The sequence below is a fragment of the Colossoma macropomum genome, unplaced genomic scaffold (genome assembly GCF_904425465.1).
Source record: "Colossoma macropomum unplaced genomic scaffold, Colossoma_macropomum, whole genome shotgun sequence".
Classification (NCBI taxonomy): domain Eukaryota; kingdom Metazoa; phylum Chordata; class Actinopteri; order Characiformes; family Serrasalmidae; genus Colossoma; species Colossoma macropomum.
The window spans coordinates 42,946,310-42,958,738 of NW_023494793.1; the positions used below are offsets into that span (position 1 = coordinate 42,946,310).

General features: G+C 40.7%; 1 protein-coding gene across 1 annotated transcript in view; it reads right to left on the bottom strand.

Moving 5' to 3' along the window:
* LOC118814116 (voltage-dependent R-type calcium channel subunit alpha-1E) overlaps positions 1 to 12,429 on the bottom strand; it is a 162,726-nt gene that overhangs the window by 56,558 nt on the left and 93,739 nt on the right. Inside the window, exons 19-20 of the mRNA XM_036579777.1 lie at positions 7,837 to 8,604; positions 1,505 to 1,692 (exon numbers count right to left, since the gene is read on the bottom strand). Of these exons, the coding sequence (XP_036435670.1) occupies positions 1,505 to 1,692; positions 7,837 to 8,604 (956 nt within the window). The remainder of the gene's footprint in view (positions 1 to 1,504; positions 1,693 to 7,836; positions 8,605 to 12,429) is intronic.

Consider the following 12,429-nt stretch of genomic DNA (forward strand, 5'->3'; position numbering starts at 1 on the left):
GAGTGTTTATGGTTCTATATAGAACTATTTTGGTAACACTTTCTGTGAATGTCACCTTTGTAAGCATCTATAAACACATTCATAACATGTTATAATACATTCATAAGGCATTATAAACATAGCTATAAATATTTATAAAAATGCATTATACGTTATAGCCATGATTATTATGCATTATGAATTGTTAACATAATGCGTTATAAGTACTGATCATAACAAATTATAAGAGCTCATAAGTCGTATTTGTCCGCTCTAAGTAAAGTGAAGCGTACTGTACTAAAGCCTCCTCCAGTGTTCAGAGTGAGGCTTCAAGTTGAAGTATTTACTGAAGGATTTACTGAAACACTAAAACATTCACAGTAAAGCACATTACAGGCTTCAAATGTCAGAGTTTAAACTAGAGCTGCCATCAGTGTTTTACCCAATGTGGGAAAGGTAATGTTCACCACCGTTAGCCTGGTATTTGTCTTTACTTTACGCTCTCCAAGCTGGGACTGACTTCTTTGGCACTGACAGTATAACATGTTATTAACACTATTTATAATGCATTATATTATATATATGGCTATAAAGTGTAATCCAGTGTAATTCATTTTTATAAATGTTTATAATCATGTTTATAATGCCATATGAAGGCATTATAACATGTTATAAATGTGTTTACAGATGCTTACAAACGTGACATTCATAGAAAGTGTTACCACTATTTTCTTTACTAAAGAACCCCTGAAGAACCATCATTTTTAGTGTGTACTGAAATTTAAAGGGCCCATATTATGGAAAACTGAATTTTTCTCTTTTTTTGAAAGTTTAATGGAAAGTATAGCACATTATATTCACCTCCCAGTCTATGTAGTCCATATATATAAAAAGTAAACTGAAAAATCAGTGATCCACCTTTTCAGCCTTTCAGTTTCACGCTGAAGTTATAAGGAACGTTTCAGCCTGGACTGCTTGAGGTGCAATACAGTACAGCCAATCAGAACACAGCTCATTTACATACATTCGTTTTAAATCCCCAGGGAACCGTGTTTTCTTTTTAAGTAGGTACTTTTTATATATTTACAAAGTATGTCCTGTGAACATCGTTCAATTGTCCATTCAGTGGCCAATATTTTGACTTTATTTTGCCAAAGCTCTCCTTTTTCAGTGTAAACTGGGCGGTCCTAATCTTGCGTAAAGCTTACATAAGCAGTATCCTCACCAATCACGAGGCTGACCAACATTTTTAATAGCACTGTTTTCTCAGGGACTTTAAAACTGTTTATTTGTTGGGCATAAAGAGAGGAATTATGACTTTTTGGTACATCAAACTGCACAAACCTCAAGGAAATATAATAAAATACAAGAAAAATGTAGAATATGAGCCCTTTAAACTACACAATGCATGAAATGCAACTCAACAAATCAGGATTTTGTTTAAAACTCATTTTTATTCACCCAAATATAAAAGAAAAAAGCGTGACGCTCATGCCTAATATCAGTGCAGGTGTAGTTTCTTTACCTGTAATGGACAGCTCCAGGCCTTGCTGAGGGTCAGTCACCTCTATCATCAGACTCGCCTTATCCTGACCCAGAGAGGCGGGGGTGTTGTTGTTCTCACCCTCGGTAGCGCCCCTGGTGGCCGCTGTGTGCTCCAGCACAGTGCTGTCAGTGATCTGCAGTGTGGCTGGCTCTGAATCTCCAGGCTCTCTGAGAGGACAACAGGGAGAACCAAGGTCAAGTTCAGAACCTGAGCTGAGTCATTCCTGCCTCATTCTGTCTATGGAGGCAAAGGGCACTGAACTGTCCTATCCGACCGGGTTTGGCCGGTTGAGTGTGCCTAGCTAGCCCTAGTGGCCAAAAGATAGTTTTATGCAACAGTTTTAACACCTGAGGTCAAATGTTTTTTTAATTGAAAAGTTAACACATCTTCTAAAGAGAACTCACTAAAATATGGCCTTTTTTCTGCTAATTCTACAATTGCACAATTTCTATTTTTGATACCCCAAAATGTTTCAGTGAAATTATTTAATTAGCAGATAATTTAATAGTTTAAGAAAAATGTACTATTATAAAACACATAATACAGGGAGATTCACTCGAAAGAGGCCCCGAATATTCTTAATAACTCTCTCTAGGACGAAGCAATCTGACCGAAACAAGCCGGGATGCCCCTGCGTCAGAGCGATGAGGTGGGCGCCGGACAGCTGTCGCGATGTTTAACCTCCGTTTGCAACTTCCGGGTGCGTACCCTCAAACCCCTTCATAGGTCTGTCAGAAAACGGAGATCACGTCCAGCATCGCATGTAATGCAATCGATTACACACACGTCAAGGTATGTAGTGGATTTGTTTGGTTCAGATTGCTTCATCCTAACGGGAGTTACAGCAGAATATTCGGGGGCTCTTTCGAGTGAATCTCGCTGTACAATCATACGCAAGTTTGCATTTTCATTAATTCCCTATGAAATAATACAGTTCTACAGAGAACGCATTTAAATTTGACATTTTTTCCTGCAAAAGGTGCAGGATGGTTTGTTAAAAAATACATCTCTTATAATTCTGATAACATATTTATTGAATTTAATTGAGGTTATTTTCTGTAAAAAAAAAAAAAAACTCCCACACCAGGGACACTGCACTGTCATATTGCATCTACACTGAGTTTGTTTTTAATAGTGTGAATTTGTGCTTAGCCAAGCAGCTAATCTTGCAGCTCACTTTATTTTATTTGCATCAACATTGTGTGATTATTGTCTGTCCATGACAGAAAGTTTTCACATATGGAGCTTTAGCCACTCAACAAAAGCCTTTAAGTACCTCAAATGAGGAAATATAAAAACATACTACGTTTTTCTGAATGACTGAGCTGCCTGACATTTTCATTATTCCAATTTAAACACTGTTTAGTTACAGTCAGTAAAGGCAAAAAGAAGCACTAACCCTGCCTGAATGTTACAAATGCCATCGTTTTCAACTGTACTGTGATTTGTGAACTTATATCGTAACAGATATTATAGGAATAGTCCTTTTTTACGCTTATCATCATATTCATCATTAAGATGTTTGGTTAAAATATTTATAGTGCAAACCAAACTAAGAATTCCAGTGACACAATAGAAATGAAAAAAAACCTCCCACTGTCATTGGTAACAAAATTGAATCTCTGTACTAAATATGTATCAGAAAATATAAAACGTTATCATATATTGCATTATAATTTAATATTGACATTAGACTTTGTGACAACATGATAGCTCTAATTGTAGACATACTTTATTCAGGTAGTTTAAGTTTACATTGCCGTATGTTGGCTATTGCTTCCTGATGGTGCCCCACCCCCTCACAGCCCCCCACGCCCCAATCTACTTGTCAGACTAAATTTGTACCCCTGCTAACGTGAAATTTACGGTTTATGTCACTACTGTTATGGGATGGCAGGGTGGCAGACCCAAGTGCAGAGAGGAAAACCTGTGAAAAAGGGTCTTAAATGAATTTGTTGAGGTGACGGAGTGTGACTTTGGGGATTGTGCACGGTGGAGTTGAGGTGGCTCAGAGCCAGGCCCGAACCACCGATGTACTGATTGGCAGTCCAAGGAGTTACTGCTGCCCCACTGGGAAACACAGGCAAAAAAGGGATAAAAAAACCACCTCAACGAATAGGAAATAAAAAAGACGGGAAAACGGCAAATAAAGGGGACGCTGAAAGCAGTGCGCTCAAACAAAGGCTGAGATAGGAGAGTGAAATTAAAGATAATCAGAAAACAAAAAACACTTCCTCTTTAATTATGAGAGGAAGGGCAGCTTTATGTTTCACCTGTTTGTTCTTTGTAGAGCAAACACTTTTGTATGGCTTGGAGTCATTTCTTGTTTAAGCCTTCCTTTTGGCTTTTAAGTAGTTTGGGGGCAATTTCTTTCTTTTTGTTTTTCCAGCCCTCTTTTCTTTCCTTTTCTTTTCCTTCTGTTTAAATACCCACCTGGGCTAAGTATCGTACCGGTCACCCCTCTACAAAAGTGTGACAAAGGGCTGCTGTTTGCCACAGCCTTAAGTAAAGGAGTCCACAGGTGTGCCAGGTTGGGCCTAATCAGCCCGAGGGCTTCTGGGAATTGAAGTTCCCTGAACTTATGGCACCTCACTGCCGCCGCCCTCTGCTGGCAGCCGGCGACGCAGGCTGGACCCTTACAACTGCCTACAATTCTGTTCCTATGAGACTAAGAAGGCAGGATTCACGCCACTGACCTAATCACGAATCTCACTGAAATGAACAGAGCTGATGCTTTCTCCGGGTTTTGGGAACCAGGGCCCTGCACTGATTTCTACAAATGACCTTATGTGAAAATACAGATTAAAATAATGATTTATAAAACGTGAATTTGATGTGGAAATGTGCATAGACACATGCAACCTGCCCACCTGATGTACAAACAGTTCATAGTGCACTGAGAGCATTCAAGTGCGCTCTTTGTGAACATTATATATTCATAAATTATTTGTACACAAATGCTTAAAATGTAAGAATAAATTTATACGGTGATTCAAGTACAGGATTCAGTTCCACCTAAAATCCCCTGCAAAGCTATTCATTACTGTCAAAAACCGACACCTGCAGGTGACCAGAATAACAATCAGAGCTCCTCCCTCAGCTTTCTCCTGACCTGTCAGTCTCTGTCATCTTCACCTGTCAATCACGTTTTCATGTTCTTAAGTCACAGAGCTGACAGCACCGATAGGAAACCGTTAAACATGGCCCGCATGCCGTTACCACAGTAACAGTGTTTGTAATAAAGTGATTCCCTTTAAGAAGAAAAACCCTCCAGCATCACCAGCAGCTAATTTCTCCCAAATTCGCCCGAGGGCAGAAAAACGCAGTGTGTTAACGGCGTAAAGGCCGACCTGCTGCCGTCAGCCACGGCATAAACCAGATGTTCATTTTCTGGAAACGTGGACGCTGAACGCTCCAGGCGAGGCTTGTTTAATCAATCGATCGTGCCTCACAGCCTCACAATCATTTTGGTAGGGGATGGAGTCAAGCGAGAGCAGCTTGTCCCCTCCCAAACAAAGAAAGCTGTTTTTCCACACCACCATCACACCATGAGTGCAATTCCAGAAAGCTGCAAATATTGACTGAGTGTCCTAATTTATAGACTTTTCTCCAATAACACGTTTCTGCATAGCAGGTGATGTGGTAACACCACAAAAGGCCTGTTTACATCTCAATAAGCATTTTTAACGATCAGATCACATTCAGGCTTTCCTTGAAGGCATGAAAAGGCAGGTGTAAACACCCCCAGACGCACCGTGATCGAATTACGATCGGATCACTCAAACCACATCCGGAGGTGGACAGAGACGGATCTTATACCATATTTAACACAAGTGTAAACAGAATGAGTTTTCAGTGTCTGTATACAATTTTGTGAGTCTCCTGAGTGCTGAGCAGCAGGTGTGAGGATATAAGAGGAAAAGAAAGATGGCATGCGAGGCTGGAGTTTCCCAAACCAAGAGGCTGCTTATACTGTGAGTCGATGGAAGTGTCCAAGCTGAGCAACTGGCATCATCATTTTCATTTCATCTCACTAGGCCAGGGGTCGCAACCCAAATGTTAAGAAGAGCCATTTTATCCTTTCAACAAAAATCAAACCACCTTGCGAGCCACAACATTTTATGTCCTTTTTTCCCATCTTGGTTGTAAATGTGTCTCAGTATGTGCTAAAAATATAAACAAAAACACAGACTAACTTCGCTCTGCTTCAAGTTTTAGCTCAGCTATAGCCTCTTTTCTCACATCTCTGGCAGGAAACTTTTCCGCCAAAGTAGAGGTTACTTGTAAAATGTCCCTCAACGCTCGACTTTTTATGAGGCTGAAGTCACTTCTCATTCGCCGGCTTCATGTTCGAATTGTCCCGTTCCACCTTAAATGGTGCCTGAGGCACCAGAATGTAACTGCTGCACCATTTAAGGTGGAACGGAAAATTCGAACAAGAAACTGACTTCAGCTTCATGACTTCTTAGTGTTTGACTGTTTCTCATTGCAGATTAAACAGGAAACGAGTTGGAGTGATTATAAATGCAAATAAGTCCATTCATGTCTAACTTATCGATGTTCATCTTAAATCTTTCTGTTTGACTTGTCGTAAGCAACTAGGTAGGCGAGATCATTGTCTGTGTTGCTATGGGGACCAGAAATCTGTACTGCAAACTTCAGGGTTAAAGGGTGAATTAGGAGTTCTACATTAACTCCAGTGTTTAAGACCATTCCATCATGGTAGCAGTTGGGAGAGCAGAGAATCCCAGACGACCCTGTCCCCGCAACTTTCTCCAGCTCATTCCGGGGGACCCCGAGCCGCTCCCACCCCAACTTGGACATTTAATCCCTCCAGCGTGTCCTAGGATGACCCTGGGGTCTTGTCCCAGTAGGCTGTGCCTGGTAACCCCCCATCGGGAGGCGGCAGGCATCCTGATCAAATGCCCAAACTACCTCAACTGGCTCCTCTCAGTGTGGAGGAGTAGCGGCTCCTCTCCGAGCTCCTCCCGGATGGCCGAGCTCCTCACCCTATCAAGTAGACTGCAGCCCACGACCCTGCGAAGAAAGCTCATTTCTGCCGCTTGTATCCGTGATCTCATTCTTTCGGTCATTACCCACAGCTCATAACCATAGGTGAGGGTCGGGATGTAGACCAACTGGTAAACGCACAGCTTTGCCTTATGGCTCAGCTCCCTCTTCACCACTGCAGTCCAGTACAGAGACCGCATTACAGCTGCTGCCTGTCCCAGCCTGTGACCGATCTCACCATCCCTCTTCCTTTAACATGTATCATATGGAAAAAGTAAACAAAAGTAAAGCAGAAACAACATGCTTGACATGCTTTTAACATGGGGGATGTAAAGTTGGACCTCATCTGGTCACACTGCGGATGCACTTCAGTGAAAAGGTTAAAAGGAATTAGGCCAAAGTCTATCCAGGTCAGATCTGGACACAAAACATGTTAATGCAAGGTGTAAACAGGTAAACCTGTTTGCATCAGGCAAAAATAAACATGCTCGTATTTCTGATCAGAAAATTGTAGGCTAATTTGTTCTTGCTCTTTGGTAGTTCTCTGTATAGGTTCATTAAAACGTATGATTACAGTCTACACATCACTGCTTGTTAAAATCAAAACAACTAATGCGCTAAAGCTCACTGTGTGTCGGCTGCTAGGCTACTGAGGTTCTCTGTTACTGTTATTAGTGTATTACAGAGTTACACGTCATAACTCCCCAAATTCAAAGGGCCTGCCTAACCTCTTAGTCTATTAATAACAATAAGAGGCTTTGTCTTTTTGTTTTTACCTTTGAAGTAACTGGTAGAGCACTCAGTAAAGTAGGACTGAATGATAAATCTTTTTTTAATGGAAATTGCAGTTTAAAAGAGGGCAATTTTCTAATTATACGAGCTGCAATTTTTGCTATATCCTTATATTTACTGATGACTTAAGGAGTTTTAAGGGAATACATTCAACCTAATAGCTAAAAAAGGAAATTATCACAATTAAATCACTATCGCAGAATTGGCCATTGCAGTTTGATATTTTCCCCTAATCATTTAGCCCAGTGGGCAAGTTAAATGAAACTGAATAAATAAAAAATACCTGTTTGGATGTATCGAGGAACTTCTTATGTTTTCAAAATACTTCATAGGATAGCATAGCGGATAACACCATCACCCCACACACAGACAGGAATGCTACTGCTATATCAGCAATGCTATCACTATGGCAGCGTTTACATAGCTGCTTACACCAATTCTGCAATGAGGCACGGAATGTCAACATGTAAACACATCCGAACTCCCAAAATTCAAAGGGCCTGCCTAACCTCTTCTCAGCCATGATGCCATCTGGACTGATTCGTCCATCATTGCTGTTTTTCTTCTCCTCCTCTTCCTCTCCCTCGTTCCTCCTCTCCTGGCTGCTGGAGCGACTGTGGTCCCCTTCTGTGTCCCTGGGTTGCCGTGGTTTCCGGAGCTTAGAGCCAGAATCTGTCGGTCTGTGCTTACGGATCGCTCGCTGCCTCCTCTCTCCATTCAACCTCAGATGGCTGACTGCCTGAGAACCGCAAGAGGAGGCTTCTGACTCGGGCAGCTGCAGCTCTGGGAGAGGAATGTCCAGGGCCATGGGCGGTTCCGGTAGGGGTATGGAGATATCCTCCTCACCTAGGGACAGGTCCAGTGGCCCGACTGGCTCCAGAGGGGCATCTGAGGGTCTTCTGACGCTGAGGGACGTCTGCGTCTCCGTTTCTGCGGGTCGTCTAAGGTTGAGTGATGTCTGTCTGGATGTCTCCGCGGAACGGCGGACGCTGTGCGAGGGCGAGGCAGCAGGCCGGTTGTGCTGCAACGCGCCCTGGCCATCCCGCTCCTCGTTAGTGCTGCTGTACAGGATCTCCCGGCTGGACATCTGCCGGTGGCGGCGGAGCTGGCTGGTCCTCTGCTCCCACACGGACATCGTCATCCGGCGCCTCCTCTCTCTCCTGGACATGAAAGAGTTAGAGGCATTGAGTGGAGGAGGGTCTGACTCTTCCAGAGAGTAGGCCGCTCGGCTGCGGTGGATCGCTCGCTTCCTGTACAGGTAGGGCCTCCTCCTCCTCCTGAGAGAGAAACACAAAGAACATGGTCAGAACAGAGCAAAGACAGCATTCCTGTAGGTTAAACAGGCACATATCTGCCACTAACTACTCATGTGCTAATGACTACATGCCTGAATTTCTCTAAATCACTATTTCCCCCAACCTCAGTCCTCAGGGCCCACCAGGCGGTCCACAGTTATGCTCTATTCCAGGTCCCAACAGACCTAAACCAAGTCATTAAGAACATCTGGTGCTTGTACATTGGGAGCGATACTCTAGCCCCTTTTTTCCCAACCCTGGTCCTGGAGGTCTGCCTTTCTGCAGAGTCTAGTTCCAACACCACCTCCAGCTAATGAACTTCTTCAGGGCAGCATGTTAGAAAAAGGTTGGAACTAAGCTCTGCAGGAAAGTAGATCTCCAGGAGGAAGGTTGGTGGCCACTGATGGGTCCCAAGGACTGGGTAGGAAGCACCCACTGGGTCTAGGTTCTGGGTATTAACTGGGTAAGTGTGAAATTCAGAAGTACTAGACACATATTTTTGGGGTAACATGATGGTAATTTCTGAGACTGTTCAACTAAATTACACTGAAAAGCCCACCGGGTTGTAGATATTAACTGAGCAAGTGTTCAAATGTGCTGTGTAATTATTGTGGGTAAAATGACAGTAAGTACCTACTAAAATGCAGTGAAATGAACAACAGGTTCTAGATATGGAGCTAATATATAACAGTAGAATATCCTAAAATTATTTGGAGTAACAAGGTGGTCAGTACAGACACACTCATACTAAATTTTACTAATTACTTAATGTCACACGTTAAAGCAGTAAAGTGAATCAAAAAACACCTCTAAGTAAGTTATATGGATGTCACATCTATAAATACAGTCATAACATATTATAATGCATTCATAAGGCATCTTAAACATGGCTATAAATATTTAGAAAAATGCATTACATGTTATAGCCATGCTTATTATGCATTATGAATTGTTAACATAATACATTATAAGTACTGATCATAACAGATTATAAGAGCTCATAAGTGGTATTTGTCCGCTCTAAGTAAAGTGAAGCGTACTGTACTAAAGCCTCCTCCAGTGTTCAGAGTGAGGCTTCAAGTTGAAGTATTTACTGAAGGATTTACTGAAACACTAAAACATTCACAGTAAAGCACATTACAGGCTTCAAATGTCAGAGTTTAAACTAGAGCTGCCATCAGTGTTTTACCCAATGTGGGAAAGGTAATGTACACCACCGTTAGCTCAGCGCTAACTTAACACTGCATATCCAAAATAACACTAGCAGAAATTAGCATTACTGTACTGTAGTGTAGTGTTACAGAGTGAAGGGTTCTAGCGTTCGGTGTTAGAACCAGTTAGGGAACAAATTACAATGACAGCACTCCACTATCTCGCCTATCTAAGAAAAGCACATTGTAGCAATAATTCTTCTGTTTCAAGCATCTGAATATTCAGGACTGAAGGCCCGAAGATGAAGCCTCAACAGCACCAGTGGTGAGAAATAAAATACTGGAAATCTCAGGGTGGAAATAAACTTTGTATTTGTCTTTACTTTACGCTCTCCAACCTGGGACTGATTTCTATGGCACTAACAGTATAACATGTTATTAACACTACTTATAATGCATTATATTAACAATTCATAATGTATAATAAACATGGCTATAAAGTGTAATTCAGTGTAATTAATTTTTATAAATATTTATAACCATGTTTATAATGCCTTATGAATGCATAATAACATGTTATAAATGTGTTTATAGATGCTTACAAACGTGACATTCATAGAAAGTATTACCAGATAATCTATTATCTATTATTCAGCCCATTGTAGGTAATAAACTGTATATATGGTATAAAACTATTTGTTTTTGTTCACACATTCGTTTTTGTTCTCTTTGCATATAATCATTCTACGTCATATAATAACTCACACAACCACTTACCTAGTTAATATGTAGAATATGTTGGGCATTTCATGGTAATTAACTTGGAACTTACCATCACACTATCCAAAACAATTACCTAGTACTTGGTTAATATCTAGAGCTTAAGGTACTGTAAAAGAAAGGGTTACCGCTAATCTAAATCAGGGGTTCCCAATTTCAGTTCTGGCAACCCAAAGCTATGCACATTTCTATGGTTTGCCTCAATGAGCATGTCGTTAACTAATTAACAGGTATCTCGTTGGCTGGACTGTGGAGAAGGGAAAACAAATAAATGTGCAGAGCATGAGGTTGCCAGGACTGGGATTGGAAATCCCCGATTTACAGTGGTGGTAATGCTGTTCTAAATAACTTTCTGTGTGTTTAACCAGTTAAAAAAACACTTATTAACAATTATAAATACTAATTATAGTATTCAGTGCTGTGTGAACTCATTCAAGTAACTGAAATCATAAAAACACCCTTTCTAAAAGTGACCGACTGGGTCTTTGTCATGTACACTTTGGTGAATATATGTGTAAATCCACCACATATCACCAGATTTCAGAAAAGCTGAACTGACCATCCCAGACCTGCTTAATACTTCCTGCAAGTGTATTAGTATTATTAGAAGGTTTCCGAGAAGTGTACCAAAATTAAAGTGTGTATCTTCATTAATGTCTGAGACAAAGGCTTTAAAATGTGCTCATGTCTTAATTCTCACCTTGAAAAAGGTGAAAACTTTGAAACTTTGCTATGTTTTTGAACTGTAGATGCTTCGATGCTTGAAATAAAACTTGGTTTAAAGTGGATTTAACTACAAAAAACAAGGAGGCACAGCTTCCGTTTGCGGAAAATCTAGGGATTTTTGGTGCATTGGAGCTGCTTCGGCCATCTATATCTCCACACTATATCTCTAGCATGTCAGATATTTCAAACTTTGGCATTTATTGCTCATGTTGCAGTACTATTTTAGAAACTGCGTATCTGTCTTACAGTAATAAAGGTTTCATTAATATTAAACCAATTCTAATATGCTAGTTCTGTGCAGTTTCACAGGTTGCAAGTGCTAGAAAGCTGAAAAAAATAAAGCTGGATGGTTCTAGAATGATCACAGCTGTGAAACACTGAGAATTAAGTTACAATAAACTTCATGTCAGGAATTTATAATATTTCAAAAGTGGGGAACGAATCAGATCAGTGGAGAAGTCAGTGGAGGAAGACAGGTAGCTTGATAAAAAATGAACGTAAATAAGCCATATTGCCGTTTAAAACTTATTATGACATTCTACCTTGAAAAGTTGTTTGTAATGTTTAAATTGAAACTGCACAAGTTGTTATTGTATATAAAATAACAAAAATGATTAATATGGAAAGTCATTCCAAACTTTTGAAGAGTAGTGTAAGTTATGAGCCATTAGAAATAAATCAGGAAATAGAATTCCTTTAAAATAGCAAACATGCAGCTTCTGTTCTAGTAGTAACATCTAAAACCAAGGAATAATTCCTGAAAAATTCCTGCATCCAGCGTCAACCGTTCGGGAGTTATGATAAACTTTGCTTCTTTTTCTATAGGACTGAATTTAAGGCAAAAATGAAGGCCATTTTTAACCATTCATAACTCAAAAACTACACTAAGATAAACTAGGCTAAACTCTTGCCCCATATTTACTGGGCACAATGTTATTATTTTTCTGAAAGTATTAAGCAAATCTGATGGTGATTAGCCATGGATTGATCCATATTTCAGCTCAAATCCATGCTGCTTTCTACTACTGGTCTTGGGACACATCGTAGAAAGGGTGGACTGTTGCAACGTTCAGAGTTTGGGATGTGCGACCCAGCCGGCCAAAACCGCTGGGATGGAAATGAACTGGGCTGATCTGAGGTGTCAATGCAA